The sequence below is a fragment of the Myxine glutinosa genome, chromosome 7, assembly GCF_964187855.1.
Source record: "Myxine glutinosa chromosome 7, kmMyxGlut1.1, whole genome shotgun sequence".
In the NCBI taxonomy this organism is placed as follows: domain Eukaryota; kingdom Metazoa; phylum Chordata; class Myxini; order Myxiniformes; family Myxinidae; genus Myxine; species Myxine glutinosa.
In genome coordinates this window covers 165,243,352-165,259,595 of record NC_136267.1, presented here as the reverse complement: position 1 = coordinate 165,259,595, position 16,244 = coordinate 165,243,352, and the positions used below count along the sequence as shown (strand labels likewise).

General features: G+C 44.3%; 1 protein-coding gene across 5 annotated transcripts in view; it reads right to left on the bottom strand.

Annotated features, from left to right (window-relative positions):
- Positions 1-4,620: 4,620 nt before the first annotated feature.
- Positions 4,621-16,244, bottom strand: part of LOC137431810 (uncharacterized) — a 368,459-nt gene continuing 356,835 nt past the window's right edge. For all 5 annotated transcript variants that reach the window (XM_068123528.2, XM_068123531.2, XM_068123532.2 and 2 more), the window contains one exon: positions 4,621-6,500. In XM_068123528.2, coding sequence (XP_067979629.2) covers positions 6,300-6,500 — 201 coding nt within the window. In that variant the 3' untranslated portion in view covers positions 4,621-6,299. The remainder of the gene's footprint in view (positions 6,501-16,244) is intronic.

Here is a 16,244-nt window from a genome sequence, read left to right as displayed (position 1 = left end):
AACTTCATACGTAGTCAACAATATGTGGAGAGGGGCGAAGCTTCGTTTACGTATTGCCACAGATGGCAAATTGCCTTTTAAATAATCACAGCTTTTCGGGGCTCGATATATCTTACACCGCCCAAGTAACAGACATGAAATTGCCGAGAGATATTTCTTCGTTCTTATTTGACAAGTTATGTGCACATACACTTTAAATAAGTTTATTTGAAATATTTAATTTTTAAAATGTCATTTACTTGCCATTTGATGATTACATGCGACATCGACATTGCCACACTCTTCCTCTTGGTGATCGTGAACATTCATGCGTTGTGTGGAAACTCCCATTCCCGAAATGAACGAGACATGAGATCGATGAACGGCTTGATGAACGTCAACGCAGACTTTTAAAATGTCATTCACTACAAATGTCGTGTGTTTGTGTGTGTGTGTGTGTGTGTGTGTGTGTGTGTGTATATGTGCATATGTGTGGATGTATGTGTATGTGTGTGTGTGTGAATAAGAGAGACAGAATTGTGAGGAACAGAAATGAAAAAACGAGGTATGTGTATGTATGTGTGCATATGTGTGGATGTATGTGTGTGTGACTGTGTGTGTGTGTGTGTGTGAATAAGAGATAGACAGAATTGTGAGGAACAGAAATGAAAAAACGAGGTCTGTGTGTGTGTGTAGGTATGTGTGTATGTATGTATGTGTGTGTGACCCACTCCCCTGTGGGTGATCCACTCCCTGGCGCAGTGTGCGTGATGGGGGCGGGGAGGGAGAGGATTTGAGCTCTTGAAGTCACATTTTACTTGAGATGTAATGACACAATTCAAACTGTATTTCCCATGTGCACGCACATGCATTCACATGTTATCAGAAGTAAATACATTGTGTAGATGACATCATTTGTGGATCTGATAAATTGCCAGCAATCATTTTGTAAAACTGAATGTGCAGTATCTAATTCTAAATGAAGATGTCCAAATGTCACACACGTCCATGCCCGTGGGATTCCCACGGGTGACCCCACTAGTATATATATATGATCACTCTCTCAATAAAGCTCATTAACTTCAGTTATTGGTTTCCATCCTCAGTTGCAACCTTTTTGGGTCGATGTTATTAATGTCTTTCTTGGAGAACCCATGGCCTATCAAGCATTTGTTCACAGCAAGTATTGATTTCCCTGATGGATCAGTACAAACACATCACAGCTCTCTCTCTCTCCTTCTCATGGACGATTAGTTTAGGAGAATCACTGCTCACATCCACTCATTCCTTCCTCTTCTTTTCCCACCTGTGGAACCAACTTCCACATTCTCTTCAATCTCATTCTTCCCCCCAGGTCTTCAAGACAGCTGTTCATCACCATCTCAAATCATCCTCCATCAAAAACAATCCACTCCCGTTAGACCACCCCCGACATGCTACAAATTCACAGTTTTTCCTTCCTGAGAATATTCATCTGTGTCCATATTGTCCACCCGCAGCATTTCCCCCTACCACCAATCCTTACCTGCATCCCTTGTTGTCCATCTCCGTCTATTCTGTCCCTCGGTCCTGGTTTTGGCATTTGTCCTTTCTCTTTTTGCTGGTCCTTTTGTTATGTTGGACCATATGATCCGTTTTGTGTCCGATCTCTTCCACGAGCTTTGACTCTGTATATAAAAAATAAATAAATAAATATAAAAACAATGGGCATCACCCATGAATTCACTCAGGCATTTCACTCAGGCCAACTGGCACGGTCTTCAAGCAGCCATCAATCATCTGGACTGGTCTCCCATCTCTACCACCTCTGACATCAACTCATCCTGGGAATTCTTCCAAAGTAAATTGCTCTCTCTCATGCACAGATTTATCCCATCTCGTCTTCAGTTGTCATACCCTTCCTCCCGTCCATGGTACACGGAATCTTGTGGTGAGGCTGTTGCCCAGAAACAACTTGCCTTCGTCTCCTGGAAAGCAAATCCAACGGAAGGAAATCTCATTTCCTTTCACAAAGCCCGAAACAAGTGTGTGTCCACCCTCAGGAGAGCCAGGAAACAATATCTCTCTGTTCTCAAGACCGAACTCTCTTATGTCTCCCTCTTCCAAATCCTGGTGGCGTCTGGTCAAATCCGTTTCTGGTGTTTGTTCCCCCTCCATCCCCTCCCTTACCTCAAACGGCTACACAGCTGACTCCGCACGTGAAAAAGCTGAATGCCTCAACTCTGTGTTTGCCTCTAAATCTTGTGTCCCAAACCCATCCCTCTCTGTACCCACCATACCCAGTCGTACCCTGCTGCTCCTGGACTCCGTGTCCTTTCCTCCTGACAAGGTGGAAAAGTTTCTGTCAACCCTCGACTCTGATTCTGCAACTGGACCCGACGGCATCAGCCCACGGGTCCTAAAATCCTGCTCTGCTGCTCTATCTCACCCTCTCTCTGTTCTCTTCACCCTCTCTTTTGCTCAAGGTCAACTGCCATCTGCTTGGAAATCAGCCAACATCACCGCTTTGCACAAAAAAGGTGCAAAAACAGATCCTAGCAACTACAGACCAATCAGCCTTCTCCCAATTATCAGCAAAGTCATGGAATCCATCATTGCTTCTGATATGAAATCTTTCCTCTTCTCCAATGGCTTGATCTCTGATCATCAATTTGGTTTCAGACCAGGTCACTCTACTCTGGACATGCTGCTTCTGCTGTCTCAACAATGGATGGAGGTCCTCAATGCCAAACAGGAAATTAGAGCTGTCTCCCTCGACATATCACGTGCCTTCGACACGGTCTGGCACCCCGCTCTGCTCACCAAACTCTCCTCCTTTGGTATCCATGGAAATCTCCACGCATGGCTGGCGGACTTCCTCTCTAGTCGTCGTCAACGTGTGGCCCTGAATGGGTTTCTCTCATCTCCTCTTCCTGTTCAGGCTGGAGTTCCCCAAGGCAGTGTTCTGGGCCCCGTGCTTTTTCTGGTCTTCATCAATGATCTCTCTGACTCTCTCGAAAATCCTCTCTATCTCTTTGCTGATGACTCCACTCTCTGCCGCTCCATTCCTCTTCCCTCAGATCGGCAGTCTGCTGCCTCCTCACTCTCTGAAGACCTGGACAAAATCACAGACTGGTCAAACAAGTGGAACATGTCTTTCAATCCTGACAAATCTCACACTCTTACTATGTCTCTCCGAAAAGATCGACTGGACAACCCTCCCATCTACTTTCTCAACAATCCTCTCCAAGAAGTTCTGTCGCTCAAGATTTTGGGTCTCACTATCTGCCATGATCTTTCTTGGGAAAACCACATTTCTAAGCTGGCCTCCAAAGCCAGTCGCCGACTGGGCATCCTCCGTCGTGCGAAGTCCTTCCTCGGCACACCTGAGCTCCTCACCACATACAAGGCTTTCATCCGCAGCTCAATGGAATACTGTTCTCCCCTATGGGCCGGTGCTCCTGCCTCACACCTAGCTCGGCTTCACGCTGTTGAAACCAAAGCTTTCAGAATTATTGGAATCTCCCGCGATGAAGCTATCTCTGAGGGCCTTTCACTCACTCACCGCAGGCAGGTAGGTGGTCTTTCTGTCTTCTACCGACTCCTCTCCGGCCTTGCACCCCCAGCTCTCTCTGTGCTCTGCCCCCCAAATATTCCTACAGGTCGCACAAGATCTGCCAGCAACCCTCTGATGGTTAAACTGCCGAAATCTCGGCTCTCCGCTCACCTTCACTCTTTCATTCCTCTTTTCTCCCGCCTCTGGAACAAACTCCCTCACTCCCTTCAATCCCACTCCTCCCTCCAGGTCTTTAAAACAGCTGTTCACCACCATCTCTTATCTTCCCCCATCCAAAACCTTGATCTTTTCTACCCCCGCTAATTCACCCCAGATCCACCTTGTTTGAAATTCCAACTTCTTTCCTGGAAGTCCTGGCAGTGTCCATATGTTTTATACCTCTCCCACTGCCCCCTTCCCACGCCCCCCCCCCCCCCCCAAAGCCCTCGCCCTCTCTCAGATCTCTCGATGTCTCCATGTCTCTCGGTCCCTGCTCTCAAATGTTGTGTTTGTGTCCTTCCCCCTCTCTCCCCATCTTGTCTACCGCTCCCTATGTTATATGTTTTATGTGTCGGTTTGTCTCTCTGTGTGATTAATGTTCGCTCTTTCACGAGCCTCGATCTTGTATACAAAAAAAAAAAAAAAAAAAAAAAAAAAAAATAGACGAATGCACAAGGCTTACTGCTTCCTTACATGTTGCTGCTATTTTCGTTTATTTGCATCTTCCTCATCATGTCTTGCTCCCATTGGCCTTTTAATCCTTCCATTTCCCTCACTCCCCCCCAAAGACCATGACACTCCAGTAACCACTTTCTTGATAATCTTTCAAAGTGTAGGATTCTCACCGATTTGCAATGTCCCTCTTTCTGCCTTTATAATTTCATTTTGTATCTGCGTTTGGGATGTATCTGCGAGGTGTAAATAACGACATGGCACTCTTTTGTTCTGAGACAATGAACTTTACATACACGATGTGAAGAATCTTTTTTATATTTTGGTGTCATGCCAAGTACAAAATGCAACTACCCCTTCAGCCCCCCTTCCTCCATGTATAAAGCATTGCGTTGGGAGGACAGATGCATGCACAACACACACACAAAAAAAAGTTAGTTATGAACAGTAAATGTTTTTTTAATGTGGAAAAAAAACAATTATCCTTGGATTGAAATACTTTGATTGCAAATTAGTTCACAGATAAGCAGAGGAATGAATTTTAAACAGGAACCAAAATAAAAAAAATCCGAAAGCTAGTGGCATGATCAAACTTATTCTCAATTTACAAGCAATCAGCTGCAATAAGCAATTAGCAGTTGCTGTCCTTGCAATGATGTTCTTTGCAGAAAAACGGAAAATAGATGAACGGCAGACAGCTCAGCAGTCGGACGCTCGTCTCAGCGATCTGGTCATGGGTTAAATTCCTGCCAAATTAGATGCTACAACTCCTACCGGTATCTGCTGCAGTGCCAGTCGGAGGAAATTCTGTGGAGCATGCAATTTCTCACAAGGGAACATTAAATCTGTATTGCCCTGACCAAAATCCAACCCCCCCTCTGGCAGTTTGATCGTCCTCGAGGTCTTTTATTAGCAGGTATTACCATGGAGGCCCTACAAGTTGTGAGCCTCCAGTAAGCAATCGTTGGTAATCATAAAAGCCAAACTTTCCGAAACATCGTTAGGATCGAATGGCAGACCATGGAGCCCGGCAGTCAAACGTGACAATATCGTTGGAACAATGCTCTATTCTGTAGCTGGAGTAGATGAAGTACCTGCATACATTCAATATGCAAAACAATATAAAACTCATGGTTAAACATGCTCCGTCTGGACAAATCTCAATCGTCCCGCTGTCTAACGAACACACCGTATAAAGTGCGTTCAACCCGCTGCAAAAGCCCAACGTCGCGACGATCTCGCAGTCTTTTTGCAAATCGATCATCGGTGATTCATCTCCAGTGCACATTCATTTCTTCAACAGCGTATTTGGTGGAAGGCATATAAAAATAATAATAATTATAATAATAATAATAATCCATTGCACAATTAGTTGGAATGAATATATTTTAAAGGATTATTATTTAAAATGGAGTGCGCGGATATTTCGCAACCATACGTGGGTGGCACCTTCTTACCGTAGCCCACGAGTTAAGAGTTGCAATGCAACTGCGAAGTCGTCTTCAGACTACGTGGGGAAGTGCATGGATTTACTCAAGAATTACTGGAAGAAAAGCTACTTTTTCAACATGGGATCTCAAAATACTGACATTTTAAATTTCATGCAGTAAAAGAAAAATGATCAAAACAAGCGATGGCCACAAGGCAGAGATCATAGACAACGCAGATGTTTGCAAACTTTCATACGAGCAAAAGCAAAAAAACTACAACCGAGCTGTTTAGATATTATAACTGTACAAAAGCCAAGCACGCCCTGGTGAAAAAGGCGAATTAAAAATCATTTCATAATACAAGAAATAAAGTGAAAACGCACTGTTGCTTTTACAACAGTCACCACTGGAAAAAATATAAAGATGAAGGTTCTCTGACAGCAAGTACTACAAAAACGCTTCACCATCACCAAGTTGTGAAGAGACCCCGAAGGTAATGCTTAATGAAGTTTCCCTAAGTCCAAGCCAAGGAGGCAGTGATCAGCCAATTTGCTGGACATAATAGCGAATTAGTATGTGGGATAGGAAGGGAAGATTTAGCTTTACTCAACAAAAATCCTGAGCCATAAAAAAAGCAGCCACCTGAAACCATAATACATTGGAAACATCACAAGGCCAAGCGTTCACTTGGAATCGTCCAAATCTCCACTTGCAGGCGTTGCTTTCACCGTTTTCTTCTGTTCCTCCTCCTCCTTTCGCCGCTGCTTTTCCCGCCGCTTCTCCAACTTTTCCTGTGCCTTGCGCTCTTTCTCCACCGCAAATTTTATCTCCTTGATCTTCTTCTTCAGAAATGCACGGTCATTAGAGTCTGCGACTCCCAGTGCCTATGAAGAAAATAACGTGCGATACTGTAGTCAGCAAATCCTCAATCATTCAAATGTGCCAGGCCTCTGCTGGCTCGCAAGTACAGGAATCTTGTCTCCAGGGAGGGAAGTAATACGAGTAGCAAGCACATGCACACACCTGCTCCTGAACAATTATTAATCATTTATTGATCTAATGTTATAAGTGATATCAAATCCCTTTACTTGAGCAAACCTTGACATTGTTCTATGCCCTAAACTAAGAACTGGAGCAATTTGTAAATGTTTTGACTGATATTCTGACAGTCAGGATCATCAGCTGGGCTCCACACACACTCAAGAAAAAAAACAAAAACCAATGAGATGAAGTTGAGAAGCCGAGCCGCATCACTTTGAATCCTGTCTGACAGCATCCGGCTGTTCGAGTCATGAATCTGGTACAGCATTCAATACGCGCCTTTCTAAATGACGTATGAATGCAAAACGAGATATTTTTCACATGCGCTATGTGCGTTTCAAGGAACATTGGTATCGTTCGTTTTTTGCTGGTATCGAAATATCGGTGGGCTCATACCAGTATACTGTATACTGGTATCATTTTAAAAAAATGCAGATTCTAAAAATATGTAATGGTCCATGAAGATGAAAGAGTAAGATGGGTTCATGTGCGAAGTAAAAGTCTCAAGTAAAGCTGGAAGATGACAAGATAGCGACGCATTGCTGACTTGAAGCCTTCGAGTATATTGGGGTTGAACTGACTCAAAGGTAGTTCCCCAAGAGGGAGGAAAGAGGATCAAAAGAATGGATGTGTGCCCCAAGCCTGGATTTTGGAGGATGGAGGTTTACAAACAGGGAGTGACTGGAAGAACACATGCATCCCGGAGGCGCTGAGCAAGGAGAGAAAGCACAGAGGGAGCATGACCAGATTACAAAGAAAACAAGCATTCTGAGTATTGCGCTGCAATACATGTCCCCTACCGGCAGTCTGTCGTCCAGAAAACTCTTGGGGAAATTACCAAGGGTTATTTATCCACAATTAAAGGAAGATGGAAAAGATATATGGAAATGCTGTTGAATACAGAGAATGAATGGGATGGCAACATAGAGAGTAACCCAGTTTTAGGACCGGCAGAGACGATAACTGAGAAGGAAGTTGAGGAAGCGATAAAAGCAATGAAGAGTGGAAAAGCGGGAGGGCCGACGGGAGTTGTGGGAGATATGTTGAAGGCAGCAGGAAGTTGGGGTGTGAAGAGAATGACAGAGATCTGTAATCTGGTGGTGAAAGAAGGCTGCATTCAAGTGGATTGGGAACTGAGTACCCTCGTCCCTCTATACAAGGGGAAAGGTGACCCTCTGGAGTGTGGCTCGTACCGAGCGATAAAGTTATTGGAGCATGGAATGAAGGTATTGGAAAGGGTGTTGGAGAGGAGGATAAGGAAGAAAGTGAAGATCGACGAAATGCAGTTTTGATTTATGCCAGGAAGAGGAACGACAGATGCGCTTTTCATTGTGAGGCAGTTGCAGGAGAAGTACATGGATAAGAGGAAGAAGTTGTTTTTTGGGTTTGTTGATCTGGAGAAAGCATTCGATAGGGTTCCACGCAAAGTATTGACATGGGCATTGAGGAAGTTAGGAGTGGAGGAATGGTTGATCAGAGTAGTGATGGCAATGTACAAAAGAGCACGCACAGCTGTAAGGACGAAGGACGGGAACAGTGGTGAGTTTGAGGTGAAGGTGGGAGTGCATCAGGGGTCGGTACTAAGTCCACTACTATTTGTAGCTGTGATGGAGGTGCTGGCTCAGACCGTAAAGGAGGGTTTACCGTGGGAGTTGTTGTATGCAGATGATCTGGTGTTGATTGCGGAAAGTATGGATGGACTGAAGGAAAAGATGAACAAGTGGAAGGAATGTATGGAGACAAAAGGTCTGAAGGTGAATATCGGAAAGACAAAGGTGATGGCAAGTGGTAAAGCATGTGGTGAGGTGGAAAGAACTGGGAAGTGGCCGTGTGCTGTGTGCAGGAAGGGTGTCGGAGTGAACTCCATTCAATGTGCAATGTGTGCTGAGTGGGTTCATCAAAAATGTAGTGGTCTGAGAGAGTCATTAACCAGTGTGGCAGCTACATTCAAATGTAAGGTGTGCACAGAGGGAGCTGCAGATGGAGGAAATGTTGAGTTGGATCTTGGAGACGGCGTGAAGCTGGAAGGTGTGAAAACATTTTGCTACCTCGGAGACATGCTGAATGGAGAAGGTGGATCAGACTCGGCAACGGTTGCTCGAGTGAGATGTGCATGGAAGAAGTTTCGGGAACTGAGTGGCGTGCTGATGAGGAGGAGAGTGTCGCTGAAGCTGAAGGGAAAGGTGTATGCTGCATGTGTGAGAAGTGTTATGATTTATGGGAGCGAGACATGCGTAATGAACGTAGAGCAGCAACGAAGGCTGGAAAGGGTGGAAATGCGAATGGTTCGATGGATGTGTGGAGTATCGTTGAGAGAGAGGAAGACAAATGATGAATTGCGAAAGATGATGGGAATATTGCCTGTGATTGATGCTGTGAAGAGGAACAGGTTGAGATGGTTTGGTCATGTATTGAGGAAGGATGAAAGTGACTGGTTGAGAAGAGTGATGGAAGTTAATGTAGAAGGAAGTAGAGGACGGGGAAGACCGAGAAAGACTTGGCTAAAGATGGTGGAAGAAGAAATGTGGGCAAGGGGGTTAACAAGGAGAGATGCAGAAAATAGGGCAAAATGGAGAAGATTGTCATGGGGACCGCAAGGCTAACCCCCGCTCTAGCAGGGAACATGGCCTTAAAATGCATGTTGTTGTTGTTGTTGTTGTATTTATCCACAGGTTCCGAATCGTTCCCAATCGCTAATTACCTCAGGACGGGCTCACCTGTGATTCGCACTCGGGACTTCGATTTATACACCTTGCAGTCAGGTCAGCAGAAGCACGAGAAAATAAGTTTTTGATAAAGAACCTTTTGAGTCGCTGAATATCAGTAATTTATTATATTTTCCGGTTCACGATCAATGATCGATGTGCATATATATGTTGTTCGGCGTGGCTCCGCCCTTCCCGAAAGTGTGCGCTGTGTCGCGCTGTTGACGTTCGCGAGACGAGGCTGAGAGCGTGCGGTGCGGCTTGAGGAGAACTCGAGAATAAACAAGAGATATCCATTTTTTTAATATTTTCGTTTAATTAACGATATCTGCCAAACCACGTGCCCTATCGCAAATTCCAAAAGGACATTTTAGTAGACTGACATGCTCAACAGATCTGTGAAGTTTCCCCTCGATTGGATCAAAAATGAGGGAGGAGCTCGGTTTTAAAGGTTCATGCTTAAAAACGTCATAACTCTGAAACCATGTGACGCATGACGTCATGCTCGATGACTTTTTTGTTTGTCATGGGTAGGCGATCCTGCCTGCAATGTTTGGCCTCGATCTGTTCAGCGTTGGAGAAAAAGGGGTTTTTGTGTTTTCACGAAAAACAATATAGCGGCCGAACCACGTGACCTGTGACGTCATAATTACCATTAAAATATTCCACAGACCGAGTCCCTCCCACGGTAGAAATTTGATCTCAATCAGTCCAATTATTGCAGAGAAAATCTTTTTTAAAGGAAATTAAAACTTAAAATGGCACTGAGTTAAGGCTCATCAGAATTATCAGAATTCCCAAAGTTCAAAGTGCATAACTTTGTTAAAAATGATCGAAACGTCGTGAAGTTCGAACTTGACCTGTAACTTATCATGAGGAAACCATGTGCCAAGTTTGAAATCTTTAGCGTTAAACGTTTAGAAAAAAAGTCCAGAAAACTGTTCTTTGCGTGACGGACTGACGGACTGACGGACGGAGGGACGGAGTGCAAACCTATAGTCCCCTCCGGTGTTCACCGGTAGGGGACTAATAACATAGAAGCCACCAAATTGTCTGTGATGTGAAAGCAGCAGGCCTTCCATCTTTACATTGTAAGAGATACCAATTATTAGTCCCCTACCGGTGTACACCGGAGGGGACGATAGGTTTGCACGCTGTCCCTCTGTCCGTCAGTCAGTCAGTCAGTCCGTCCGTCCGTCCGTCCGTCCGTCCGTCCGTCCGTCCGTCACGCAAAGAACAGTTTTCCGGACTGTTTTTCTAAACGCTTAATGCTAATGATTTCAAACTTGGCACATGGTTTCCTCATGATAAGTTACAGATCAAGTTCGAACTTCACGACGTTTCGATCATTTTTGACAAAGTTATGGCACTTTGAACTTTGGGAATTCTGATAATTCTGATGATCCTTAACTCAGTGCCATTTTAAGTTTTAATTTCCTTTAAAAAAGATTTTGTCTGCAATAATTGGACCGATTGAGATCAAATTTTCACCATATGAGGGACTCTGTCTGTAGAATATTTAAATGGTAATTATGACGTCACAGGTCACGTGGTTCGGCCGCCATATTGTTTTTTCCGTGAAAACACGAAAACCCCTTTTTCTCTGCAACGGCTGAACACATCGAGGCCAAACTTTGCACGCAGAATCGCATACCCATGACGAACAATAAAGTCACCGAGCATGACGTCATGCGTCACATGCTTTCAGTGTTATGACGTTTTTAAGCATGAACCTTTAAAACCGAGCTCCTCCCTCATTTTTGATCCAATCAAGGGGAATCTTCACAGATCTGTTCAGCATGTCAGTCTACTAAAATGTCCTTTTGGAATTTGCGATAGGGCACATGGTTTGGCAGATATCGTTAATTAAACGAAAATATTTAAAAAATGGATATCTCTTGTTAGTCCCCTACCAGTGTACACCGGAGGGGACTATAGGTTTGCACGCCGTCAGTCCGTCAGTCCATCAGTCCGTCCGTCAGTCCGTCAGTCCATCAGTCAGTCAGTCCGTCAGTCCGTCAGTCAGTCAGTCAGTCAGTCCGTCAGTCCGTCAGTCCGTCAGTCCGTCAGTCCATCAGTCAGTCAGTCCATCAGTCAGTCAGTCCGTCAGTCCGTCAGTCAGTCAGTCAGTCCGTCAGTCCGTCAGTCCGTCAGTCCGTCAGTCAGTCAGTCCGTCAGTCCGTCAGTCCGTCAGTCAGTCCGTCAGTCCGTCAGTCAGTCCGTCAGTCCGTCAGTCCATCAGTCAGTCAGTCAGTCCGTCAGTCCAGTCAGTCAGTCCATCAGTCAGTCAGTCAGTCCGTCAGTCAGTCAGTCAGTCAGTCAGTCCGTCAGTCCGTCAGTCAGTCAGTCCGTCAGTCAGTCCGTCAAGTCAGTCCGTCAGTCAGTCCATCAGTCAGTCTGTCCGTCAGTCAGTCAGTCCGTCCGTCAGTCCGTCAGTCCGTCAGTCAGTCCGTCAGTCAGTCCGTCCGTCCGTCAGTCCGTCCGTCAGTCAGTCCGTCAGTCCGTCAGTCCGTCAGTCCGTCCGTCAGTCCGTCAGTCCGTCAGTCAGTCCGTCAGTCAGTCCGTCACGCAAAGAATAGTTTTCCGGACTTTTTTTCGAAACGCTTAATGCTAATGATTTCAAACTTGGCACATGGTTTCCTCATGATAAGTTACAGGTCAATTTCGAACTTCAGGACGTTTCGATCATTTTTGACAAAGTTATGGCACTTTAAACTTTGGTAATTCTGATAATTCTGATGATCCTTAACTCAGTGCCATTTTAAGTTTTAATTTCCTTTAAAAACCAATTTCTCTACAATAATAGGACCGATTGAGATAAAATTTTCACCATATGATGGACTCGGGCTGTAGAATATTTTAATGGTAATTATGACGTCACAGGTCACGTGGTTCAGTCGCCATATTGTTTTTCGTGAAAACACAAAAAACCCTTTTTCTCTGCAACGGCTGAACAGATCGAGGCCAAACTTTGCAGGCAGAATCGCATACCCAAGACGAACAAAAAGGTCAGCGAGCATGACGTCATGCATCACATGGTTTCAGAGTTATGACGTTTTTAAGCATGAACCTTTAAAACCGAGCTCCTCCCTCATTTTTGATCCAATCGAGGGGAAACTTCACAGATCTGTTCAGCACTAAAATGTCCTTTTGGAATTTGCGATAGGGCACGTGGTTTGGCAGATATCGTTAATTAAACAAAATATTTTTTTTTTAATTGATATCTCTCGTTTATTCTCGAGTTCTCCTCAAGCCGCACTGCGCGTCCTCAGCCTCGTCTCGTGAACGTCAACAGCGCGACACAGCGTGCACTTTCGGGAGGGGCGGAGCCAAGCCGAGCAACATATATATACACATCTATCAGTGATCGTGAACCGGAAAATATAATAAATTACTGATGGTTTCAGAGTTATGACGTTTTTAATCATGAACCTTTAAAACGGAGCCGTTTCCTTAATTTTTGATGCAATGGAGGGGAAAATTTTACAAATCTGTTCAGCATGTCAGTCTACTAAAATGTCCTTTTGGAATTTGCGATAGGGCACGTGGTTTGGCAGATATCATTAATTAAACGAAAATATTTTAAAAATGGATATCTCTTGAATCGCTAGTACCTCAGACCGTGAGTTGTTAATATAATTTATATAATTCACACAGTGCAATACGTGCAGGCCGCTCCACGGAGCGACCTTGCGGGCTTATCAACGAGGCGAGGCGTGACACACGTGTCTCAGCATACCTCAGATCAAGTTTGAAAACCAGCATCAACCGTGCATAAATTTGCATATTCGATCATTTTTGACAAAGTTATGGCACTTTGAACTTTGGTAGGGGACGTGTATTGCAGCGTAATACTCAGAATGCTTGTTTATTCTAGAGTTCTCCTCAAGCCACACCGCGCGCCCTCAGCCTCGTCTCGCGAACGTTAACAGCGCGACACAGCGTGCGCTTTCCGGAGGGGCGGAGCTAAGCCGAGCAACATATATATATATACACATCGATCATTGATCTTGAACTGGAAAATATAAGAAATTACTGCTATTTAGCGACTCGAAAGGTTCTTTATCAACAACGTATTTTCTCATGCTTCTGCTGACCTGTCTGCAAGGTGTATAAATCGAAGTCCCGAGTGTGAATCACAGGTGAGCCCATCCTGAGGTAATTAGTGATTGGGAACGATTCAGAACCTGTGGGTAAATAACCCTTGGTAATTTCCCCAACAGTTTTCTGGACAACAGACTGCCGGTAGGGGACATGTATTGCAGCGCAATACTCAGAATGCTTGTTTTCGTAGCTTTGCATTTTACAGCATCCAACAGAGAAGTGTGAAACCGAGGCACCTTGCAAAGGAACGGTATTCCATAAAGACCAGACTTGGTGATGTAATGGTTAGAGCACCCGCTTTCATTCTGGGAGCGCGGTGGTTCGGACGCCAGCCGAGTCATACCAAAGACTTTAAAAATGGTACGTGCCGCTTCCTTCGATGAAGAAGATTGTCATGGGGCCCGCAAGGCTAACCCCCATTCCAGCAGGGAAAACGGCCTTAAAATGCCTGTTGTTGTTGTTGTTGTTGTGCTGCTTCCTTCACCTGATGTTCAGCATTTGAAAGGAGAGAGAGCATGGACTGATTATTTATTGATTAACTTTTAATATTTTGCTGAAGTTGCTGAAGTAGATTGTCATGTGAAGTGAAGATTGTCATGGGGCCCGCAAGGCTAACAACCGCTCAAGCAGGGAAAATGGCCTTAAAATGCCTGTTGTTGTTGTTGTTGTGCTGCTTCCTTCGCTTGACGTTCAGCATTTGAAAGGAGAGAGAGCATGGACAAAAAACACTGGGAAGGCAATGGCAAACCACCCAGTGTAACCCTTGCCAAGAAACTGCTTCGGCAGCACTGCTCTGTAAAGAGCATTGTAGATCAAAATCAAAAATTTCCATCAAGCTGAAGAAAAAGGGCTTGTTGGTCTTGAAAAGTTCAGCTTTACCAAGAAAAGGACTGCATGACAAATGACATTGCTTGTCAAAGCTGGATTCTAAAGCCAGCTGCAAACTGTCTGGTATTTCCAAGAGAGGTCATGGCTGAGGGGAAGATCGGGGGATTGAACCTCTTTGAATGGTTTATAAAATAAATAAATAAATAAATAAATAAATAGGTAGTTATTTCTCTGAAAGATTTGACTCGTTAGAGTTTTGCCTGAATCAAATTATGTCATGTGTCAGATGAGCATCTAATCCTTTCCAGGTCAGAAAAGGTAAGCAGCTGCTGATAGCTTATCGTTGGGATGAGGTACCACATGACATAATGTGGAATAATCTGAAGACGGTTTTCAAGGGCATCTTAAAGGTATTTATGTAAATGAGGAACAAAATGTCATCCGAGACCGTCCTTAGACACTCGAGCCTCGACTGGCAGAGGAGAAGAACACTTTTGAGGGCTATGCACTGATTGTCTGATTGGAGGAAATTGTTTAGCCATGAATCAAGTTGTTCGGCCCATGTATGGCATGCAAAGGCAGACAGCTTAGCTAGCAAAACAGGGTGCCAGAGAGTGTTGCTTACCCGTGAAAATGTCGAGACACACATAACTGACCTTTTGTTATTCATCTTTACAGTTTAAGGCCATCATGAATTGCTGAAAGTAAACCATATGGAAATTCAGAGTTGAGAGTTGGGTGGGGTGGAATCCCAACTGTTGACATAAGGTCAACTTTGTGTCGTTGATGGATTTCTACGATTTCTACGATAAGCTACGTTGATGGATTTCACGATGTTGCTCAAAACAGGAAGTAAGCTTTGTGGCCTGCAGTAAGGTAGACTGTTTTCCCCATGGTATTGGCTTTAGTCCATGCAGGATTTTTTTTTGTTTGTGCGTGGTGGAGTGGGGGTGTGGTGGGAGGGGGGGGGGCGCGTGGAGGGGGGAGGGAGGGGGGCAAGGCAGTAATGGTGGGGTTGCTTGAAAGTCACGATAATCTTGCATTTTCTGCACTGCATTTTGTTTGGATTGGTTAACCACTTGGACCAAATATAATCACCAAATACTGTTTCAGTGAAATGTACTGCACTTGGTTACATTGGTTTGTAACCAAAATGTTGTGTCTGGTAATATTAGCTTTCTTTTTGCTCAATTCTATCCTAATATGGTCCTCGCATAACAGTTTGCAACGGGTGTACAGCAATTTTGGAGGGACGTTCCCCACAACCACAAAATCTACAACACGTGTGGATTCCCCGACTGCGCAGCCGAGTGGTGGGTGCATTTGTTACTAAGCTGAAGGAGTGCACATGCCAAAGCACGAGTTAAAGGCTGGGTCACTGGATGCAATGTTCACATCTCTGGCTCATGTGAAGTCTGGCAAAACTGAAAGCTACATTCAGCATAGTTCCCTTTTATGTTTGTGTCCCTTGACAGTTTAGAGGTTAGTTCACTGTGAGGCAGAGAACATCTGCATAATCAGCTTTATAAGAAAAACTAGCGAGGTACCCGTGCTATGCATGGGTGAGAAGCCAAAAGCAAACAATGCGGAAATGGTGAATGCTAAACCATGGAACCAATAAATTCCACATTCCTGTGCCACCTTCAGTCGAACGTCACACGTGGACAGCAGGTTCATGAATGACTTGAGAAAAAAAAAAAAAAAAAAACGTACCCGTCTGAATGGTTCTATCCCCAGTCAATGGTGAATCTGCATGTGGTGAATCCGCGAACGTCATGGTTAAAAAGTAGAAACCCTCACGTCATTTCCTCATTCATATTTAAACTCAATATCTCTATTTACATTCCAAACAGCATCATTCCAATCATACATTAATATTATAACAAAATACTGTGTTATCATAAATACTACAACAAAACACTATTATGTATGTATGTATGTATGTATGTA